Raw genomic sequence first — 19034 nt, forward strand, 5'->3', positions numbered from 1 at the left:
AACCCTGTGTAGTCTGACCCAGCAAATTACTGAACAACTCCTTTAATTCTCCCAGCTCCTGTTAATGCGGTCTCCGCAACAAGACATATTATCCTTTTGACCTATGTCAACCAGTACCCTGACAAGGGTAAGAAAAACTGAATAAACAAATTTGTTGCAGATGGCCATCGTTTACTTTTGTAAGAAACTTCTATCCCAAGTCATGTTACAAAACTTATTTGTAAGTTGATTGTGTACTTAAAGGGATATACCTTCCAAAAGGTAGAGCTTCATTTCTTTTTCCATAATTCATAGGGCAGTATGCACGACCTTTAAATGTCCCTTTACCCGAAAAGTTGCTATAGCATCCTCCTGACCTAACGCATTACACAAAAAGCCTATTCATTTCATTAATAATTGTGTAATGCTTCACTTCTCCTTTGTTGGCGCTGCAGGCAAATGGAAAACTTACTGCTGAGTTCCATTACAGGTTACAATAAAAAGCTAGGGTTCCCAACATGTGATCAGTTTATTGTTGGAATACCCTTCTATGAATTACAAATGTATGCTATAATATGGGTTATGAATGATATATATACATAGAGATAGAGATAGAGAGAGAGAGAGAGAGAGAGTATACGGTATGATATAAATATCTCTCGATATATACATAGGTATGATATAAATAGGGGCTGTACCAAGGTTCCATTGATCTCTATGAGGCTGCATAAGAGAAGCCAAGTACAGAGATTGGATATCTTCAGCAGTGTCATAGAGACGGATGGAGCAACTATACGAATCCTTGACTGTGCAGCTGGGTGCAACATGGAACCCCTGTTTTTGGGACTGGTGGGGGTCCCAGTAGTGAGCCATTTTTTTTTACTTAAGTTTAGACCCCCTTTAATGACAGTAAATACAGCTTGATAATGACAACTGCTGCCTATTTGGAAAACATGAATACTGAAAATCCTTAAAGACAAGAGAAGCTTCTTACGTTTATGAGGAGGTACAAGTAAATCTAGGGTTTTCTGAGAGAGGTTGGGCCACACGGACGATATTTCTTTGCGGAGCTCTGCGTCACTTTCATGTTGTTTTAGCCCTCCTGCAAAAAGGAAATCAGTCAGATGAAATCACTTGGTTTTTTTTTGTTATTCTTATTTTTAGGTCATCTTTAAAAGACCTAGGCCAGTGGTATAAAAACATTTCAAAGAAGTTGTATGTGATTTAAGTTGAAGCCCCTTTGCCGCTCTCTGATCGCCTTTAAAAATTATTGAGATGGGGGTCATATCCATCAAAACTCAAAAATACAAAACAAAAAACAGACAGGAAAAAAATAAAGGAAAAAAACTAACAAAAATTTGAAGAGGGTATGTACACTTTTTCAATAAATAATTTGCTGATCTGATGCATGTAAAATAAAATGAAATAAATCACTTTTGCACATACCGTAGATATAAATAATTCTATTGTTTCTAGTCAGACGTATGTGTTTCTATGGTTACAGACTACAAACAAACCCGTGTAGTCTGACTCAGCAGCTATGTGTAACTTTCCTCCCCCTTTATATATGTGACCATCAAGTTTGACAGATGAAACACAATAATACTTGACTGCAGGATTAGACTACATATAGGTTTTTCATGTAGTCTGTAACCCTATATAGACATCTTGGTCTGCATAAAAGCTCTATACACCAAACCATAGGAATTGTTTTATGTTTCACACTGTCCCCAGTCAAAAGCTCAGCAGCAAAAACAATGGTGGAACCGTTTCTGAATCGGCATCCCCCTGACCTGCAGCAAAGAACCCACCTGAAGCCAGTTTTATGTCCAGCGCCGTTCGGATTAAAGCCATTAAAGTGGATGTAAAGTGCACAGTGAGGTCTGTATCAGAGATGGGCATATTCATCCGGACAAGCCGCTGCAGAAAAACTCACACTGTCATTATGGCTGTGGCTGCTAGCAGATTTGCAAACTGTGTAATAACCAAGGTGCAAAGGGTGAAGTCAGCGCTTCTCGGCCAGTTGTGGATATATACGTTCTTTAGATAACAATTTGTATTGTCTGAGAAGGACTAAATGATCTATATCCAGTCTTGCAGATGTAAAGTCAGATTCTACTACAGCTACTATGGGCCTATCGCTATAAATTCAATAAAAACATTCACAAGTGGTCGGGAGTTACTGACTTGACTCAATGTGCACAGTAAATGTCGACATCTTGGCATGCATCTTGAAAGGATAAAACGGAGGAGACAGATCTGTAGGGCAAGCAGCCATCCAAAACTTGACGGTTCCCATTGGTTCTGTCCTCAGCCTTAGCTGTTGAGTATGTCTGATAAACACCATTCTACTATGAAGAAACAAGAGTATCTTGGTGGTCGGGGAGAATATAGGAAGGCATCTTAAGGGAACAATCAAGTTCTAGGTGGAAAGATTGACACTTAGGCCCAGCTTACGGACAACAGATGAAGCCATTTGTCAACTAGTCCTGTGGAGTATTACAATATTTTTCCTACACATACTACTACAGGCCACCCATGTTGTAAGCAGCTTCATTATTTATTGTAATGTAGCCACAAATTAAAATAAAAAAAAATCACCAAACCTGTAGCTACGTAAATATCTGGCCACCCTACAAAAAGGTTGACTGTGGTCTTCATGTTTATTTTTGTATCTAAGTATCTGTCTTGGGTAACCAGATGTGATATTGCCAATTTTTGGGATTGAAGGTGGAGATCTACATGAATTTTTTGGATTTCACATAGCCACAGTAGTACGCTTGGCTGTCCTGTGAGTTTCTTCTGCTACATTGTAAGTAAAATATACTAAACTTTAATATCAGGATTATCATAGAGGAGATTTATTCTTGCGATAGGTCATGAATATCAGATTGGTGAGGGTCCAATTCCTGGTGCCCCTGCTGATCAGCTGTTTGTAGAGATTATGGCACTTTGGTGGCTTTTCTCAGGCCAGTGATGACATGTCCATCTGCACACATGGCTCATCCCAATGCAGTAGCCTGTTAAACAGTTGACGGGCATAGGTGCTGGGAGTCGGATCCCGATTTAACTGATATTTATGACCTATCCTAAGGCTAGGTCATCAGTATTATAGTCCCAAGTGAATAAAAGATCGACCCTTATTGGTACCAGAAGTCCCTCAAAGTCTAAGTTTAGGAGCCATCAAAGCTTCTTCCTGTGTTTTTCTTAAAGGCAACACATGCTGAATCAGTGTTTTCTTCATTTGAATCAATGCCAAAATATTGCTATTTTTTGTCAATATGCAAATGAGATCTTTGGAGCAATGAGGGCATTGCCACTTAGAGATGAGCGAGTGTATTCAATAGAATACCTCCGCCGCATAGTTCTTGGTGTAAAAAAGTGCCAGGGAAGGTGGGAGGGGCAGTAAAAATTTGTTGCCTCTCCCACCTTCCCTGGCGCTTTTTTTACACCAAGAACTATGTGGTGGACGTATACGATCAAATATACTCGCTCATCTCTACCGCTTACCTTTCTGGAGTAATGGCATTGCTCCAAAGAGCTCATTTGCATATTCACAAAAACAGCAATATCTTGGCGATGGAAACAGCGAATTCCAAGGGAAAAAAATCTTCAAATTCAGATGAACCTAACCTATCTATCTGTGATATCCTGAGATCTGGGTTCAGCTTCACTTTACATAGAACAAGTGTTGCGTGCACACTACTGTCTACTGAATTTTGTGGTACTGTCTTAATATATGTATACATATCTACCAAGTATGTTAGTGTCCCCTACTTTTAGGCTGCTTCTATGTAGTATAATTTTTCTATATAAATTTCCTGATATTGATTGCTCAGTTGACTCTCAAACTACCATTTGCATGGGGGGATATTTAAGAAAAAAATTATTTTGCCTTTCTGTAAACTGGGTCTAAGGAGTCAATAAGACATATCAAGTACATGCAAGTATACACAGTCCCATGGAATATAAAATATGCACCAAAATGCAATAAGTCATGCAAAGAAAAGTCTTCTAGAGCAGAGTAAGAGGTCTGCTTGTAGAAAAGAGTTGGGGGTGATGGGGAATAGATAGGGTAGTATTAGATTTGGGGATTGAGGATGTGATACAACCCTTTATAAGAGCTGGGAACAGATTCTTAGAGGAGTGCATTAATGCTCAGATGCTTGGAGGACATGAATGAGGGAACATCGTAGAGATACTCTTTAGGTTGTAGCTCTCAGAGACTACTGGTGGTATAGTTGTAGGGAAAGTGGATATTTTACATAGAAAGGGATTCACAGGGAAAGATACACAGCACGGTACGGGCACAGTACAGAGACAGGAGAAAAGGCTGGAGGCCAGTGAGATACTGGTGGAGGTCGACACATCTCTTCTACCTTATATGCCACACGTGCAGGGCATTTCTTTCCCAAGCCAAGGGGAGGGGGCATGTGTCGTAGCATCTCGTACATGTCAGTGTAACCAATGCGCCCACTGCAGCAACGGGAGGGAGGAGGCACAGGTGTAGAGGCAAGGACAGGAGGACAAACCATGGACAGAGGTGGACACAAGAGGAATATGGAAGCCATCACAGATGGCCAGAGATATAGGAATGAGACATGAGAAGCCCACAAAAGTAGATTTTGGAAATGAAGGCAAAATAGAAGAGGGGCGGAATGAAATAAATAAAATGGAGACGTGGGAAAGGGAGATAAGTGGTCAGGGGAGTGAAAATATTCAGTGTTGTAAAGCCAAAATGACAGCATTAGGGCACAGAGGGCAGGAAAGAGAGAAGGAGACAAAGAGGGAGAGGAATATTTAACATCCGTGGAGAAAAATTGCATGAAGACAAAAAGATTACAAAACCCGCAAGGGTCGAGATGAAGGATGAGAAGAAGGAAGAGAACAGACAAGCAGAGGAAAGAGATGATAGCCAAGCAGGAGGTTGAGAATGGGAAGGAAACAGACAAAAAAAACATATCTGATTAGCCTGAAACTGTACACTCCTGTCACCGAAGCACAGGTATGTTTTTTTGCATCATTTGGGAGAGCGAAGGTTAGTCGGGTGGGAGGGGATGTTGCTTTTCTTTCTGTTCAATCCCTTTCACTGAGACAGATGTTCAGGAGTTGGTCTTGAGCAGAGAGAGCACAAGGTGACATTACAATGCCCCTTGTTGTTTTTTTTGTGTTTTTTTTTTTTTTTTTTTACCATAGGGGGCGCCAGTTTAAACCCTTCAATGACAAGTGCATCACATTCCCCTGCAGCATTGAAGGGGATAAAAATATTCTGATCATCATGCTTGGAGGAGGCACCAGGCAGCAACACAAATGAGAAGATGACGGCATTATCCCAAGTCTCACTGATGAAATCCCCCATCCCCACCCGGGTGGTTCCCAGATTGTTGCTGATAATCTCTCCAGTGAAGCTACCTGGCAGCCTGGTTGGCAGGGGATAAAGCATGATGAAGGGGCAGGGCTAGCCTCGCGTTCCCATGCAGGCACAGCCCCTCAGAATTTTATCAGACTGCTTTGAACCCCAATTGGTATGGATGCAAACTGGCTTTTGGCTGCAAACCTTGTAAGCCACCCGCGATGGGCAGCGTTTCCCCAGCCCCAGTGGAGGGGCAATAACACGCAATAAATTGTACATATCCTTATAGTGAATACGGCAACTAGAAAAAGAATAATACAGTATATCATGGACTGATAAAAAAGAGAAATAGAATAATAAAAAAAGAAATAGATTAGGAAATAAAAACCTACAATATTTTAGGGGAAAAATGTGAAGGTACAAAGCAGAAATGTACAGAACATTTATAAAAATTGGTGCATAGGACAGAAGTGTAGATGAGGGTGGTCCCATAACATGAAGGGTACCCCTTCTTCTAGTGCTAATTTGTTCCTCATTTCTTTGTATGGGGATGAGGGTAGGCAGCTACAAGCTGAGCCTGACATCTATGAACCACATAGAAACTGCATAGCCTATAGTCTATAGTCAATATATTCATCATCATTATAATCATCATCATCATCAGTATTATTATTAGGAATAGTAGCAAAAGTATGGCCGACTAGCCTATATCTATGAGGTCTTGCATTTTTCGTGTCCCATTCTTTGTTCCCTTGGTAGAACCACTAGTAGAGGTGTCTGACAGTGGATTACTCCCCTCTTACCATTGAAAACTCATACATGCTTAGAGGAACCAAGCGTGCATGTGTATGGAGGAGGAACAGCTGTTAGTCAACTTTTGAAGGGGTATAGTGCTTTTACTCATATACATGCATGCAACTTGGTCTCATACCTACTAATAGGAAGTGACTACATGTATTATTACAATTCACGAAGTTGACTAAATAGCCCTATGCATTTTGTTATTACTATGATATGTTGTTCAATGACATTTTATATTCAATTATAGGTGATAGCATTCACATACCATGCAGCAGGGTCATACTCGGCCCAGACACGTATAAACTCATCCAGATGATGAGGACCCAAAATGGACGAGTCCCGGGTCAGGTATTCAAAATTGTCCATGATGACAGCCACAAAGAGATTGAGCATCTACTCAGGGACCGGGAAGACAGGAGGAAAGTACAGATATTACCAGATAGCTAAACCTTCTTTATAACATAGAGTCCCATCAGCAATAATATTGACTGCTAAATGTCTCATGTGAATGTAGCCTCCCACTGATATAAATTAACCCTTAAAAGGAGTGTGTCATATCATCCCAGCTCCACAGATCGATAGGTTAGGGTCACCTGAATCAAACAGTGTTTTTCCCCTGTGAATCGCTGCCTCCATTACTAAGATATAACTGCTGTTGTCAAAATGCACATAATCTCTTTGGAGCAATGAGGGTATTGCTGTTGCTCCAAAATGGTAAGCTTCCAACTGCTCTGTGCCGTCCTCTGCCTCTCTCTCCTTCTGATTGACAGGGCCAGGTAGCATATATCTAATCTCACTTGGTCATAAATTCTGTCACACTTGCCACTGCTCATATTCTGGTCACATGTGGTGAGTACTTGACCCTGTCAGAGGAAGGTAGGAGGACAGATTGGTGGGAGACTTACCTCTTTGGCGTAATGCCAACATCGTCGTTGCTCCAAAGAGCAAAAATGGTGATATATTGGCAACGAAGACAGCGATTCACAGGGGGTAAACACCACTTGATGCAGGTAACCCTAACCTACCTGTTTGCAGAACTGGATTGATATACTGGGCTCTGGTAACAGACTCCCTTTAAACAAGACCTTTCACCACCTGGGGCACATGCGGTTTTATATACCGCTAGAAAGCCAACAATCAGCTTTCACATTCCGTGCCCCGGTGAAGAGCTATCGGTGCCGGTACCATAGCTCTTCACTGTCAGAAGGGCGTTTCTGATAGTCAGCCAGAAATGCCCTTCCTCACTGTAGCGTCTATTGTGCTGTACTGTGAGAGTGGTGAGGAGCGCTGTTTCCCCTCTGATAGTACTCGTCCACAGATAGTACTCGTCATCACTGGGCGATAAGAAACGCCTCCTCTCACAGTACACCACTATAGACGCTACTGTGAGGAAGGGCGCTTCTGACTGACTGTCAGAAATGCCCTTCTGACAGTGAAGAGCTACAGTACCGGCACCGATAGCTCTTAGCACAGAATGTGAAAGCCGATAGTGTGCTGAATTCGGTGCACTGTCCGCTTTCTAGTGGTGTATTACACCGCATGTGCCCCAGGAGGTGAAAGGTCCTCTTTAACATCACTATATTAGTTACTAGGGGACTCACCAGGAAAGAGCACAGGAAGATGAAAGACACAAAATAAAAGTAGGCAAAGTCACTTCCACATTCATCTTTGAGGTTGCCTGAGCGGGAGTCACATGGCCTATTACTGAGACAAGAGAGCATAATTTCATGCCAGCCTTCTCCCGTGGCGCTCCTGAAAAAAGGGACAAAACACAGGGTTACGTCACACAGGCATTGTGAGTCTTACCTAATGTACTATGGAATTTTTCACTATATGCACTAGAGTCTAACCAAAATGCAATGAAGATACTTTTATACTTTTACCTAAACAGGAGCATTAAGGCTTGAAAAAAGGTGCGGAAGTTATTGTGTCTGTTGATAGCGCTGTCATCAACCAAAGCAATGTTCCCGAAGACCTGAAAACATGGAAAGATCATCAATCCTGTATCTACCAGGCAGTTGGAATATAAAGAGCCCCATGGATTTCCACTGACTGATTCAGCAATATTTGCATCTCAATCAATGACAAAAACAACTTTAGAGAGGCCACTTATAGCAATCACTTACCTGCATGCCAATGATGGCATAGATGAAAAATAGCATTGCAATAAGGAGGCAGACATAGGGCAAGGCCTGTAGACAGACAGTGCAAAGCATACAGTTACATCAAGCTTTATTATCATATACAGTCCTATGAAAAAGTTTGGGCACCCCTATTAATCTTAATCATTTTTAGTTCTAAATATTTTGGTGTTTGCAGCAGCCATTTCAATTTGATATATCTAATAACTGATGGACACAGTAATATTTCAGGATTGAAATGAGGTTTATTGTACTAACAGAAAATGTGCAATATGCATTAAACCAAAATTTGACCGGTGCAAAAGTAGGGGCACCTCAACAGAAAAGTGACATTAATATTTAGTAGATCCTCCTTTTGCAAAGATAACAGCCTCTAGTCGCTTCCTGTAGATTTAATCAGTTCCTGGATCCTGGATGAAGGTATTTTGGACCATTCCTCTTTACAAAACAATTCAAGTTCAGTTAAGTTTGATGATGGCTGAGAATGGACAGCCCGCTTCAAATCATCCCACAGATGTTCAATGATATTCAGGTCTGGGGACTGGGATGGCCATTCCAGAACATTGTAATTGTTCCTCTGCATGAATGCCTGAGTCGATTTGGAGCGGTGTTTTGGATCATTGTCTTGCTGAAATATCCATCCCCGGCGTAACTTCAACTTCGTCACTGATTCTTGAACATTATTCTCAAGAATCTGCTGATACTGAGTGGAATCCATGCGACCCTCAACTTTAACAAGATTCCCGGTGTCGGCATTAGCCCCAAAGCATGATGGAACCCCCACCAAATTTTACAGTGGGTAGCAAGTGTTTTTCTTGGAATGCTGTTTTTTTTGGACACTATGCATAACGCCTTTTTGTATGACCAAACAACTCAATCTTTGCTTCATCAGTCCACAGGACCTTCTTCCAAAATGAAGCTGTCTTGTCCAAATGTGCTTTTGCATACCTCAGGCGACTCTGTTTGTGGCATGCTTGCAGAAACGGCTTCCTTCTCATCACTCTCCCATACAGCTTCTACTTGTGCAAAGTGTGCTGTATTGTTGACCGATGCACAGTGACACCATCTGCAGCAAGATGATGCTGCAGCTCTTTGGAGGTGGTCTAAGGATTGTCCTGGACTGTTCTCACCATTCTTCTTCTCTGCCTTTCTGATATTTTTCTTGGCCTGCCACTTCTGGGCTTAACAAGAACTGTCCCTGTGGTCTTCCATTTCCTTACTATGTTCCTCACAGTGGAAACTGACAGGTTAAATCTCTCAGACAACTTTTTGTATCCTTCCCCTGAACAACTATGTTGAACAATCTTTGTTTTCAGATCATTTGAGACCGGGCTGTCCATGCTTGGCGACCATCAAACTTAACTGAACCTGAATTGTTTTGTAAAGAGGAATGGTCCAAAATACCTTCATCCAGGATCCAGGAACTGATTAAAAGCTACAGGAAGCGACTAGAGGCTGTTATCTTTGCAAAAGGAGGATCTACTAAATATTAATGTCACTTCTCTGTTGAGGTGCCCATACTTTTGCACTGGTCAAATTTTGGTTTAATGCATATTGCACATTTTCTGTTAGTACAATAAATCTCATTTCAATCCTGAAATATTACTGTGTCCATCAGTTATTAGATATATCAAACTGAAATGGCTGCTGCAAACACCAAAATATTTAGAACTAAAAATGATTAAGATTAATAGGGGTGCCCAAACTTTTTCATAGGACTGTATGTTAAGTACAAATTTACATTCATCTGATTTTATGTAATTAAAGAGGACCTTTCACTAATTCAAGCTCTTTTTACCCTTTTTAGGCACCCCTTCACTGATTCCAGCACAGATAACTAGACTTTCGAATGTCAAGTGAGTGGTTCAGAAAAGAACAGGGAAGGGGGAGTAATTCTGAGCTCTGACATTGTCCACCTCTGATTGGTGCTCTGAGTCACGCCAACCAGTTAGCATTAGAGAGTCTAGTTAGTATATTGGGCACCAAAACTAACAGCACTGACTGCTCAGGAATGGTGAGGGCTAGGGAAATAAATTCAACTGGACTAGAATAAGCGTAGTAGAAACCATTTAAGAATGAAAAGGGCTCAAGTTGGTGGAGGTGGTAAAAGGAGGTGCCATCTGATGCTACTCAGAGGGGGTGTCCAATGGTCCACTCCACTGAAAATAGAGCATGGCCTATCCTGATCTGTGTAATCAGAACAGAAAGCATTGGAAGCATCTACAGAGGTGACTGCGTAACGGAATGTACTCAGATGTCACTCTGCTGCAAACTTGGCCCCATATTGGATATACAATCGGTCATGTGCATGGGGACTAACTGTTGTCCTTTGAAAAGTTCTGTATCTTTCTAATATAGTTTGTATTTCAATCCCTAAATAAAATGTCTGCATTCTGCCAGTGATAAATCTATTTTTTTGCATTACTTTACCTGTGCTGATCCAGAGCTGAATGCTAAATAAACTTTTATATAGCCTATCCTTAGGGTAGGCCATATATACCTGATCGTGGGGGGCCGACAGCTGACCCCCGCACCAATCACCTGTACAGAGCTGCTTCTGGCACCGGTCCTATACAGAATACAGGGCCAGAAGCAGAAAGTTCCACCTTAGGGTCGTAACTACTGGGTAGCAGCAGCAGTAATTGCCACAGGGTCCCAGACGCCACAAGGGCCCTTTTCAGACCCCCAGAGTATAATGATTGGAGAGCTAGGAGAGGTGAGGGAACATAAAAAACACTGTTACTTACCCCTCCTGGTCTCCAGCAGGATTCAGGCCTACTTGGTGACGTCACAGATGTCACGTAGGCCGGGCTTGCATCATTATGCGGTCCGGGGGGACCCATTTCAATTGTTTGCCTCGGGGCCTCGCCATTCCTAGTTAAGCCACTGCTCCACCCCCTGTATTGTTGCTGTCACTGCAGCTCAGTGACTATTTAAGACAGTGGTAACTGAGCTCCAGCATCCGTATCCACTGCTATTCAGGGGACGGACATGTTCTCTTGTTTCAGCCATGTGGCGAATGATCAGGTGTTTATGATCTATACTAAGGATATGTCATACACATCTTAACCCTGGCTATTATAATAGGGTGCATCAGTGACCCCTGCCCTAAAGATGTCTTCAGCATTAGCAGACTGCCTCCTAAGCATCCAGTATTAAGTGAAATGGTTTCATGAGCATGATATCACTAGTCCTAGACCGGGACTCCCTTTCTAGTTTTTGTGTACCACAAGATGGAGAATGCACTGTACAGATACGGATCCTAGTCTGAAAAGAGCCTAAGTCTGCTATGAAAGTCCTATTAGCAGGCATTGGTCCACAGTACTTAAGCCTACTTCAATGACGCCCATCAGGATAGGTGGTAAGAAGGATCAGATAATGGTCACAAGTTGACACTAAGTACCCTGAACCTCCCACCCAAAGGCAGTGTTGATCTATAGATGTATATTTTAGCTTATAGAACATTTTCAAGGTAACCATTGCTGGATGAACAAACCTTAAATGACTGCACGAAGGTCCAGAGCAAGATGCGGATGGTGTAACCCTGACGCAACAGTTTAATCAACCGAGCTGCTCGAAAGAGTCGCAGGAAACTCAGATTGATAAAATTTTCCTGTAACAGATGAAATAGTTAGTAAATTATTTCATTTTTGGACTCTTCTTCTTTTCATATTTTCCAACGTGCTCCACCCAGCAAAATAAGCCAAGCCCACTTCACTTCATTCCATTCTCAAGCACAGGACTTGCAGCTTGCTGACACTTCAAAGACCAGGAGGGAAATTTTAGATACAGTCACATGCAATCTGTCACCCTGCAATAGTCGGTCACCTCAGACATACACATGTATCTCAGCTCAGATAAGATGGCAGGTTAGTGCGGTCAGTTATCAGATGAGAAGGCTGACAATGGAGGACCTGGACAGGGATGACAATAGAAGAGAGCTGGCTATGGGTCTTCTTCCTGGTAACAGATCACATCAGGGATGGCAGGATACCCAAACTAGTCACCATGTCTTGTATGCTAGCGTTCAAGGATGAAGTGTTGTTCCCATGGGGAAGGTAGATTGACCCGTTATCAAACAGACATGATCAACACATCACCACAGATGCTATATAGAAGTTATCTTATGATCTAAGACCATCTTAAAGAGGTTTTCCAAGAGTTACATATTGATGACCTATTCTTAGGACAAGTCACCAATATTTGTTTGGTGAGATCTGACAACTGCTTCCGAGGCCAGAGATGCCATGTTCAATTGTAATGTTGCCAGTCTGCAGTTTGGTCCTAGTCAAGTGAGCTGCAATACCATGCACAGTCACTGTGTAACGTATGGCGCTGTGACTGGTGTTCAATAAAGAGACCGCAACCCCACCTGAGCATTGTTTTTTATTCAAACAGTGGAGGTCCAGGATGTCAGACCCTCATCGATCAGATATTGAGAACCTATCTTGGAAAACCCTCCAAAGTTATTGGTCTAAGACAATATGATATGGCAATATCTCAACGTTTTTGTATTAGGTTACTTTCCTGCTGTATTTTGCAATGTACATTAGCTCCATACACCAGAAGAGCTTCTGGTGCATACATCAATGATATATATATGGCATCATTCACCTGATTTATGCCAAAAGAGTGTCCTTTTGGCCTCCATTTGGGTTATATATGATGGTATAATTTTCTCTGCTGAATGGGAAAGCACTATTACAGAAGCACCCAGTAATAAACCTATACATGCTATATAGTTTTTAGCATGGAAACCAATGGTGTCAATAAGTGATTCTGGCGTACATTGCCGACAGACGCTGCAAAATACAGTGTAATTGCACCCTGTTTTGGTAAGTTGGCTGCAGGTCTCTTCCATCAGTCCGCAGGTCCATTTTGGTCTTGTTTCTCAACAGGATATAAAGGAAAGTTGGTGATCCAAAGATATGGCTATGGGGAAGGGTATATCCACCCTAAAATCCCCTAGTTGTGGAGCCTTGTTTGTCTGTTATCATTCCATGCATTTCTCAACAACATCCCTCCCACCGCACCACTGCTCAATGCGCCTTCCAGACCCCCGAGCCTAAGCATGCTTCTCATACAAATCCCCTTCCCGCGAGGTCACATAAGCTGAGTATTAAAAGCAGAAGCAGAGCGGACCCGCAGGCTACAATCTGACAGAAAAGCGAAAAGGAAAAGTGATTGGGATGGATGCATAGATAGGATAGAATTGAGGGCAATGGAGAGTAAATAAAAGGTGAAAACAAAATGAATATGCAGCAGGGTAAGGAGGAAGTCGACAGATTTATTGCATTCAGAACGGACCTATGAATGAATAATACTTCCAACCTACGTCTATTGGAAACCATTATTGTAATTAGAAATCACATATCCAACATGATTCTTCAAAGTCTAGTCAAAGAGCTGGAACTTGGAACTCAACCAATGGGGCCAAATGGGATAAAAAGCTCCATGACAAATACAATTTTCATACTTAATGGTCTCCAACCAGTGGTGTCCAGCTGGTGCAAACTACAATTCCTACATACCCTATGGCTTTCAGGATATGTTGGGAGGTGTAGTTTGGCAACACTTGGAGCGCTAAAGGTTGGGGATTATTGCCGTGTACCATACAATAATGTAAACAATAATTTCTCTTTACTTTAAATACTTGGATCCTAAACTATTTGGTGGTCACCAAAGGGTCTGCTTGTAGTGTTGGTCAGTAATCTACAGGTTCATGGGTCTACCTAAGACTATTGAAAGGCTGGTCTCCACTTTTTATTAACAGTGGCTATGTAGTCAGCACATAGCCAAAAACTATCACAGGTCAGTGTACAGCTTCATAGGTACAGCTGTGAAATGAGCTTGCTCACAACATCATCACAGGATGAAAAGGATCAGGGATATTGAATTTTATCATGCCTGATCCTTTGTTTCTCTGGTAGATAAAGAGTGTTTGGCTGCAGCTTACTGCTCTCTACCCAATAACAACACATGAACACTTGGTCATACTGAGAGTATATGGTTGCAAAGACGTTGTGAGCATTCGCTATTGGCCACATGAGCATTTAGCCGGCACCTATGGAAGACTGATCGGCACCTTTAAGGGTATGGCTTTGAAAGATGCTCTGGATCCTGAATAAACTCAAGAAATTAAAGTCTGGTCAACATCCGGCAAGATTCAGCTCACAGCATCTCAACCAGGAGCCTAGAATTTGTCTTTGGGATATTTTAAAGACTGTTTCAAGAAATAATAGAAGCAAGACACCTAATCGTGGTAAAGTATGGTTTCCATGAATGTTACGCTAAAGTATTGCCCAAAGAGATATCCATCTTGTATGCATTCAAGGACAAAAAGGATTTTAAGATGGAGGCTTTTTGAAAATATTTTTGCACCCCAGACTGCTTAAACTATCAGGTATATCAGTCTTCTAACCAATGTCATGTCCATAATGATACTGCCACTCCAGGTCTCAGCTCCAGTATCAAAGAGGATTGCATATCCCTTGTCTTTGTCTTGCTGACTCAACAACGAATATTTTGTTGGCTTCTACCAGTAAGATGTACATACCGATCAACAGACCATGCTTCCTTTATGTCCCCTCAATGCTGTGTCACATGATCAATCCCACGTACAGGTTACATTCGCTTGAATTGCACCATGCGATGGCTGAGGTCACATGCAGAGGGACAGAGGTCACTGTTATTAGGACCCTGTAGTATACAAAGCCCAAATATTGAGATGTTCCTCCCTCTCATATAGCTTGTCCCCTTCTATCCTCCTAATGTGAGCCCATTGTAAGTTGACTGGAATAGCTGTACAGTGACCGCTGTCCCTCTTCGTCCTCAGGAATTACATTCAGGCTTTTGTAGGGTTTACAGAGAAGGCAAGTGTTGAGCAACTCAAAGTGAAAAAAATATAACCAGCTATGTCTATGTCTTTCTAGCAGCAAAAATGTTGAGGAACTAAGGACACAATTTCAATGGCCTAGTAATTCTTTGGGTAGAAATGCTACATCTGGTTAATTGTAGTAAAAAAAAGTTTATGGGGCAAACTCCATTGGACCAGATGCACATCATAGAAGGAGGTCTCCATTTTGGAATCTCTTCTATGAGCCAGAACCGAGAGGAGCTAAGTTAGAGCAGCTCCAACATCGGAGGACAAGCCCCTCCATTTTCTATCTGGTCAGTGACTTCCCTATACTTCCTATATATAGCATGATGGATCATCCAAAAGTGTGACTGGCAGTGGATTAAGAAGCCCACAATTCTGCAGTAGGTTGTCGAGATAAGACACCCCTTTAAATCTTTACACTAGAAAATTGTAGTTATTACAATCTAACATGTAACAAATATGTATTGTTTCTGTTTCTCATCATCTACTTTATAATGGCTATCTTTCTAACCTTTCTACAGATGGGCATCTACATTACATTGATGTTGGATAAGACTGCAGATTTTTGTAAAACTAGACGACCATCTAATGTATAATGGAGGCCTCTTAACTCTCCCTTTTGGCAAGAAATGGATCAGACTATTGGATTACATTATGCCTAAAGAACTGCCATATGTAGAGAACTGTACAATATACGTATTAGATAGATGAAAAGATGTTCCTATCCCTTTCCCACTTCTTCCCCTGTTTATATTTTGTTGGGACAAGTAACTATATACTGCAATTCATTGCCATTTCTCCAAAGGTAAGTAAAACTATGTCTATCCTGAAAAACTTTCCAATGATATCCCTATTCTGTCATCTTATTAAACTTTTTTCTTACGGCATTCATGTGGTTAACCAAAATCTACAGTAATCCTTTCAATAAGCCTATACATCAACCAATGCTAAATCCTTGAGATAAAAAATTCCAACCACACATGGAGAATTCTTGACATGGATATGTGAGTTCTTGTGAGGACACCACCCAATGTTCCTCTCTTTAGGAACCTTACTGTGTTTTATTATTTTGCTGCTGAAAGATTTGCAGCTGACACTGGGAGAGAAGCCTCAATGACCCAGTGGCCGAGATGTCCACCTAGTATATTGATGTCCTGCTATAGAACTGAATTGCTCAGCACTTCAAACACCTTTTCCGACAAATCTGAAGCTTGATGCCCCATTCAAAAGAACAAGCAAAGAAAGAAACAAAAAAAAAGATTGGAAAAAATACTAAACAGAACCAACCGTGTTCTAGGTATGATGTTGTCATGGGTGATTTTGGTGGTACACAGTACACAGGTGTTGCAGGTAATACAACATACAAAGACAGAGGGTGGGTTTTGATTTTTTTTTTGGGGGGGGGTTGAGATTTTCCGCAGTGTATGTTGATTGCGTAGCATGAGTCGGCAGGCCGTGAAACAAACAAAAAAGGAAAATAAATAAAAGAACACGAACACAGAGAGATGAACACACACACAAAAAAAGATGAATCAAATTAAACAGAGCATAAGACAAATAATTTGAGATTATGTCGATTTGATTGTTATGTTTTCAAGTGAAAAATTCTAGATTATTATTATTTCCAAAAACATATCTCAAAGTCAGTATAAAGAATCACAAATTACTAATCTGGCATAGTGGCAGAGGATTGTGAGGTCAATAGACCAAGGGCCTCCAACCATTTTGGATTTGCCTATATTGTTCTTGCTGGAAAATCTGCCTAATTTCTCAATTATAGATCCAATGATATCATCCTTAACGTGTAACTCTAGTCCAAAAAATAGAGCTTTGCCTCATGTACATGGCGAGGTCTGTTTGGCGACTGATATAGTCCTTGAAGATCTGTTCCATCAAGTCATATGTAATGGTGCCATAGTAGACTACCCACCTTATTATGGCATCCAATTCAGTACGCCATGATTGTAAAACGCATCAAACAAGTTCTGCATGCCTCTGTATGAAATTGGAGGCCTAAGGAGGAACAGAATGGCCCCACAAAGTGTTACAGATGCCATATGATGGCTCCCTACAACTCAAAGGTTATACAAAGCCATAATATGGTAATGTGCATAAGCTATTACCTAAGTATAAAGGTTCCCCTGTAGTTCCTCACTCTTTTCTGACTCATGACAATTCACGCTCCTGCTTCAATACACCCAATACACCAGAGGAAGAATACAGAAATTAGGGCAGACCATCACTTCAGGAAGACTACTCAGTTGTAGTCAGGAGATCAGGAGAATTCTTGAGATTTGCATATATTGGAACGCCAGCTAGGTAACTTTTTGGAACTCTTTATAGTTTCCTCAGCTTTCTCTAACTGTTTTGTCTGCCATAAAGGCACACAAGACATAGAACATGGATAAAAATACTAATATTTTCCTCTTGATCTTCTTTGATCTCTGTGTCTCATCTTACCATTTAAACTGAGAAATATCTAAAGAAATAATTCTCTATGTATCCCAGGAGATCAGTCACGTTCTCCTTTTCACTGTCCTATCTCTGGCAAAAGGACAACTGGATGCAGTAGGAGCCTCCCCCCTTTCCTCTGATAAAAAGGTTGTTAACCATCACCCCCTTGACTGGTCCAGATTATCAGAAAATTAACCCTTGTGTTCTGTGCAAGATAACTTTCAAGTCTTATTCAACAGCTGTTGCACCCTGGAAAACAGCGGGGGGCAGGATTATCTCCTGTTACTGTTTAGTGTTACTTTATGGAGGGTAACTACCCCCCTTCAGTCTAAAATACACCATAGGGCAGAACATGTCACCACTAGATTGTCCTGTCCCACAGAAAAGAGGTCAGGAGAACGTTTGTGAGCTCTACATTTTGTATATGTTGTGATACTTCAGAGTTGTATTTTTTTGCCTAGAGTTACATATAATGTGATACCAAAATATAATCTATGTTATACTGTATATAAGGTATTAATTTACATTTCAGAAGGCAGAATTGACCACAATACATCCATATCCTAAAACCGTGCACACTCGTGAAATACCATCTACTTCTAGAACGGTTCTGCCATACTAAAGCAAGAACCCTCCCATCTCCGAGAGATAATCTGATTCCAGCAATTATTATTCTGAAATATTTTATGGCATTTCTATTCTGGTGGTCACTGTCCAAATGGTGTCAACAGTGGATATTGGAAGTGACATAAGCAGGGCGCGCACTATTGAGCCTGCAACTTAAGTTAACAAGTTTGGATCTTGATATCAAAATTAATTATTTTCTTATTCCTATGAATTTTATTGTAAAATAATATAGTTGGAAGCAATGTCAGGGCAGATTACTTTGTATTGTATTGTTCATTTCATTTGACTTAATAAGCCAAAAGTTGACAACTTTGAATGTTCTCAATGATGTCAGCAAATCCTTCTGTACTTGAGACTAACTCATAATTCCCTTCTCGCGGTGTTGTCTACTATTGTATTAGTATTATTTTCCATTACACATATTTCTTATTATTTATCTTTCTAGTTAGTTTGCTATGGATCAGGAGCAATGTGAAGAAAATGAAAAGGATTTTGCATGTGTCCACATTGGAAAATGATATAACTCCACATTGTCTTTTTGTTGGTCATTTTGGAATTTTTTAGTAATTCACTGATGAATATGATAAGGACAATGTGGAGTGCATACAGTTTCCTGGAATACATGACGTCTTTGATGGAGATGCAGGACACAGCCCTTCGTTTTTGCATTGCGATCTACAATGCAATGTATAAATTAGTAATCGTGAAGGGGAAAAACAACAATGTTAGCAAAACTTCCATTGTCTCAAGCAATCAAACCTGCGTAAATTTTATTTTTTTAGTAAAATTCAGTACAGTC

General features: G+C 41.0%; 1 protein-coding gene across 4 annotated transcripts in view; it reads right to left on the reverse strand.

Annotated features, from left to right (window-relative positions):
• Positions 1-19034, reverse strand: part of CACNA1B (calcium voltage-gated channel subunit alpha1 B) — a 240728-nt gene that overhangs the window by 13868 nt on the left and 207826 nt on the right. For all 4 annotated transcript variants that reach the window (XM_075259127.1, XM_075259126.1, XM_075259129.1 and 1 more), the window contains exons 33-40: positions 11771-11887; positions 8260-8325; positions 8017-8108; positions 7735-7885; positions 6399-6526; positions 4359-4455; positions 1791-1899; positions 974-1081 (exon numbers count right to left, since the gene is read on the reverse strand). In XM_075259127.1, the coding sequence (XP_075115228.1) occupies positions 974-1081; positions 1791-1899; positions 4359-4455; positions 6399-6526; positions 7735-7885; positions 8017-8108; positions 8260-8325; positions 11771-11887 (868 nt within the window). The remainder of the gene's footprint in view (positions 1-973; positions 1082-1790; positions 1900-4358; positions 4456-6398; positions 6527-7734; positions 7886-8016; positions 8109-8259; positions 8326-11770; positions 11888-19034) is intronic.

Source organism: Leptodactylus fuscus, chromosome 11, assembly GCF_031893055.1.
Source record: "Leptodactylus fuscus isolate aLepFus1 chromosome 11, aLepFus1.hap2, whole genome shotgun sequence".
In the NCBI taxonomy this organism is placed as follows: Eukaryota; Metazoa; Chordata; class Amphibia; order Anura; family Leptodactylidae; genus Leptodactylus; species Leptodactylus fuscus.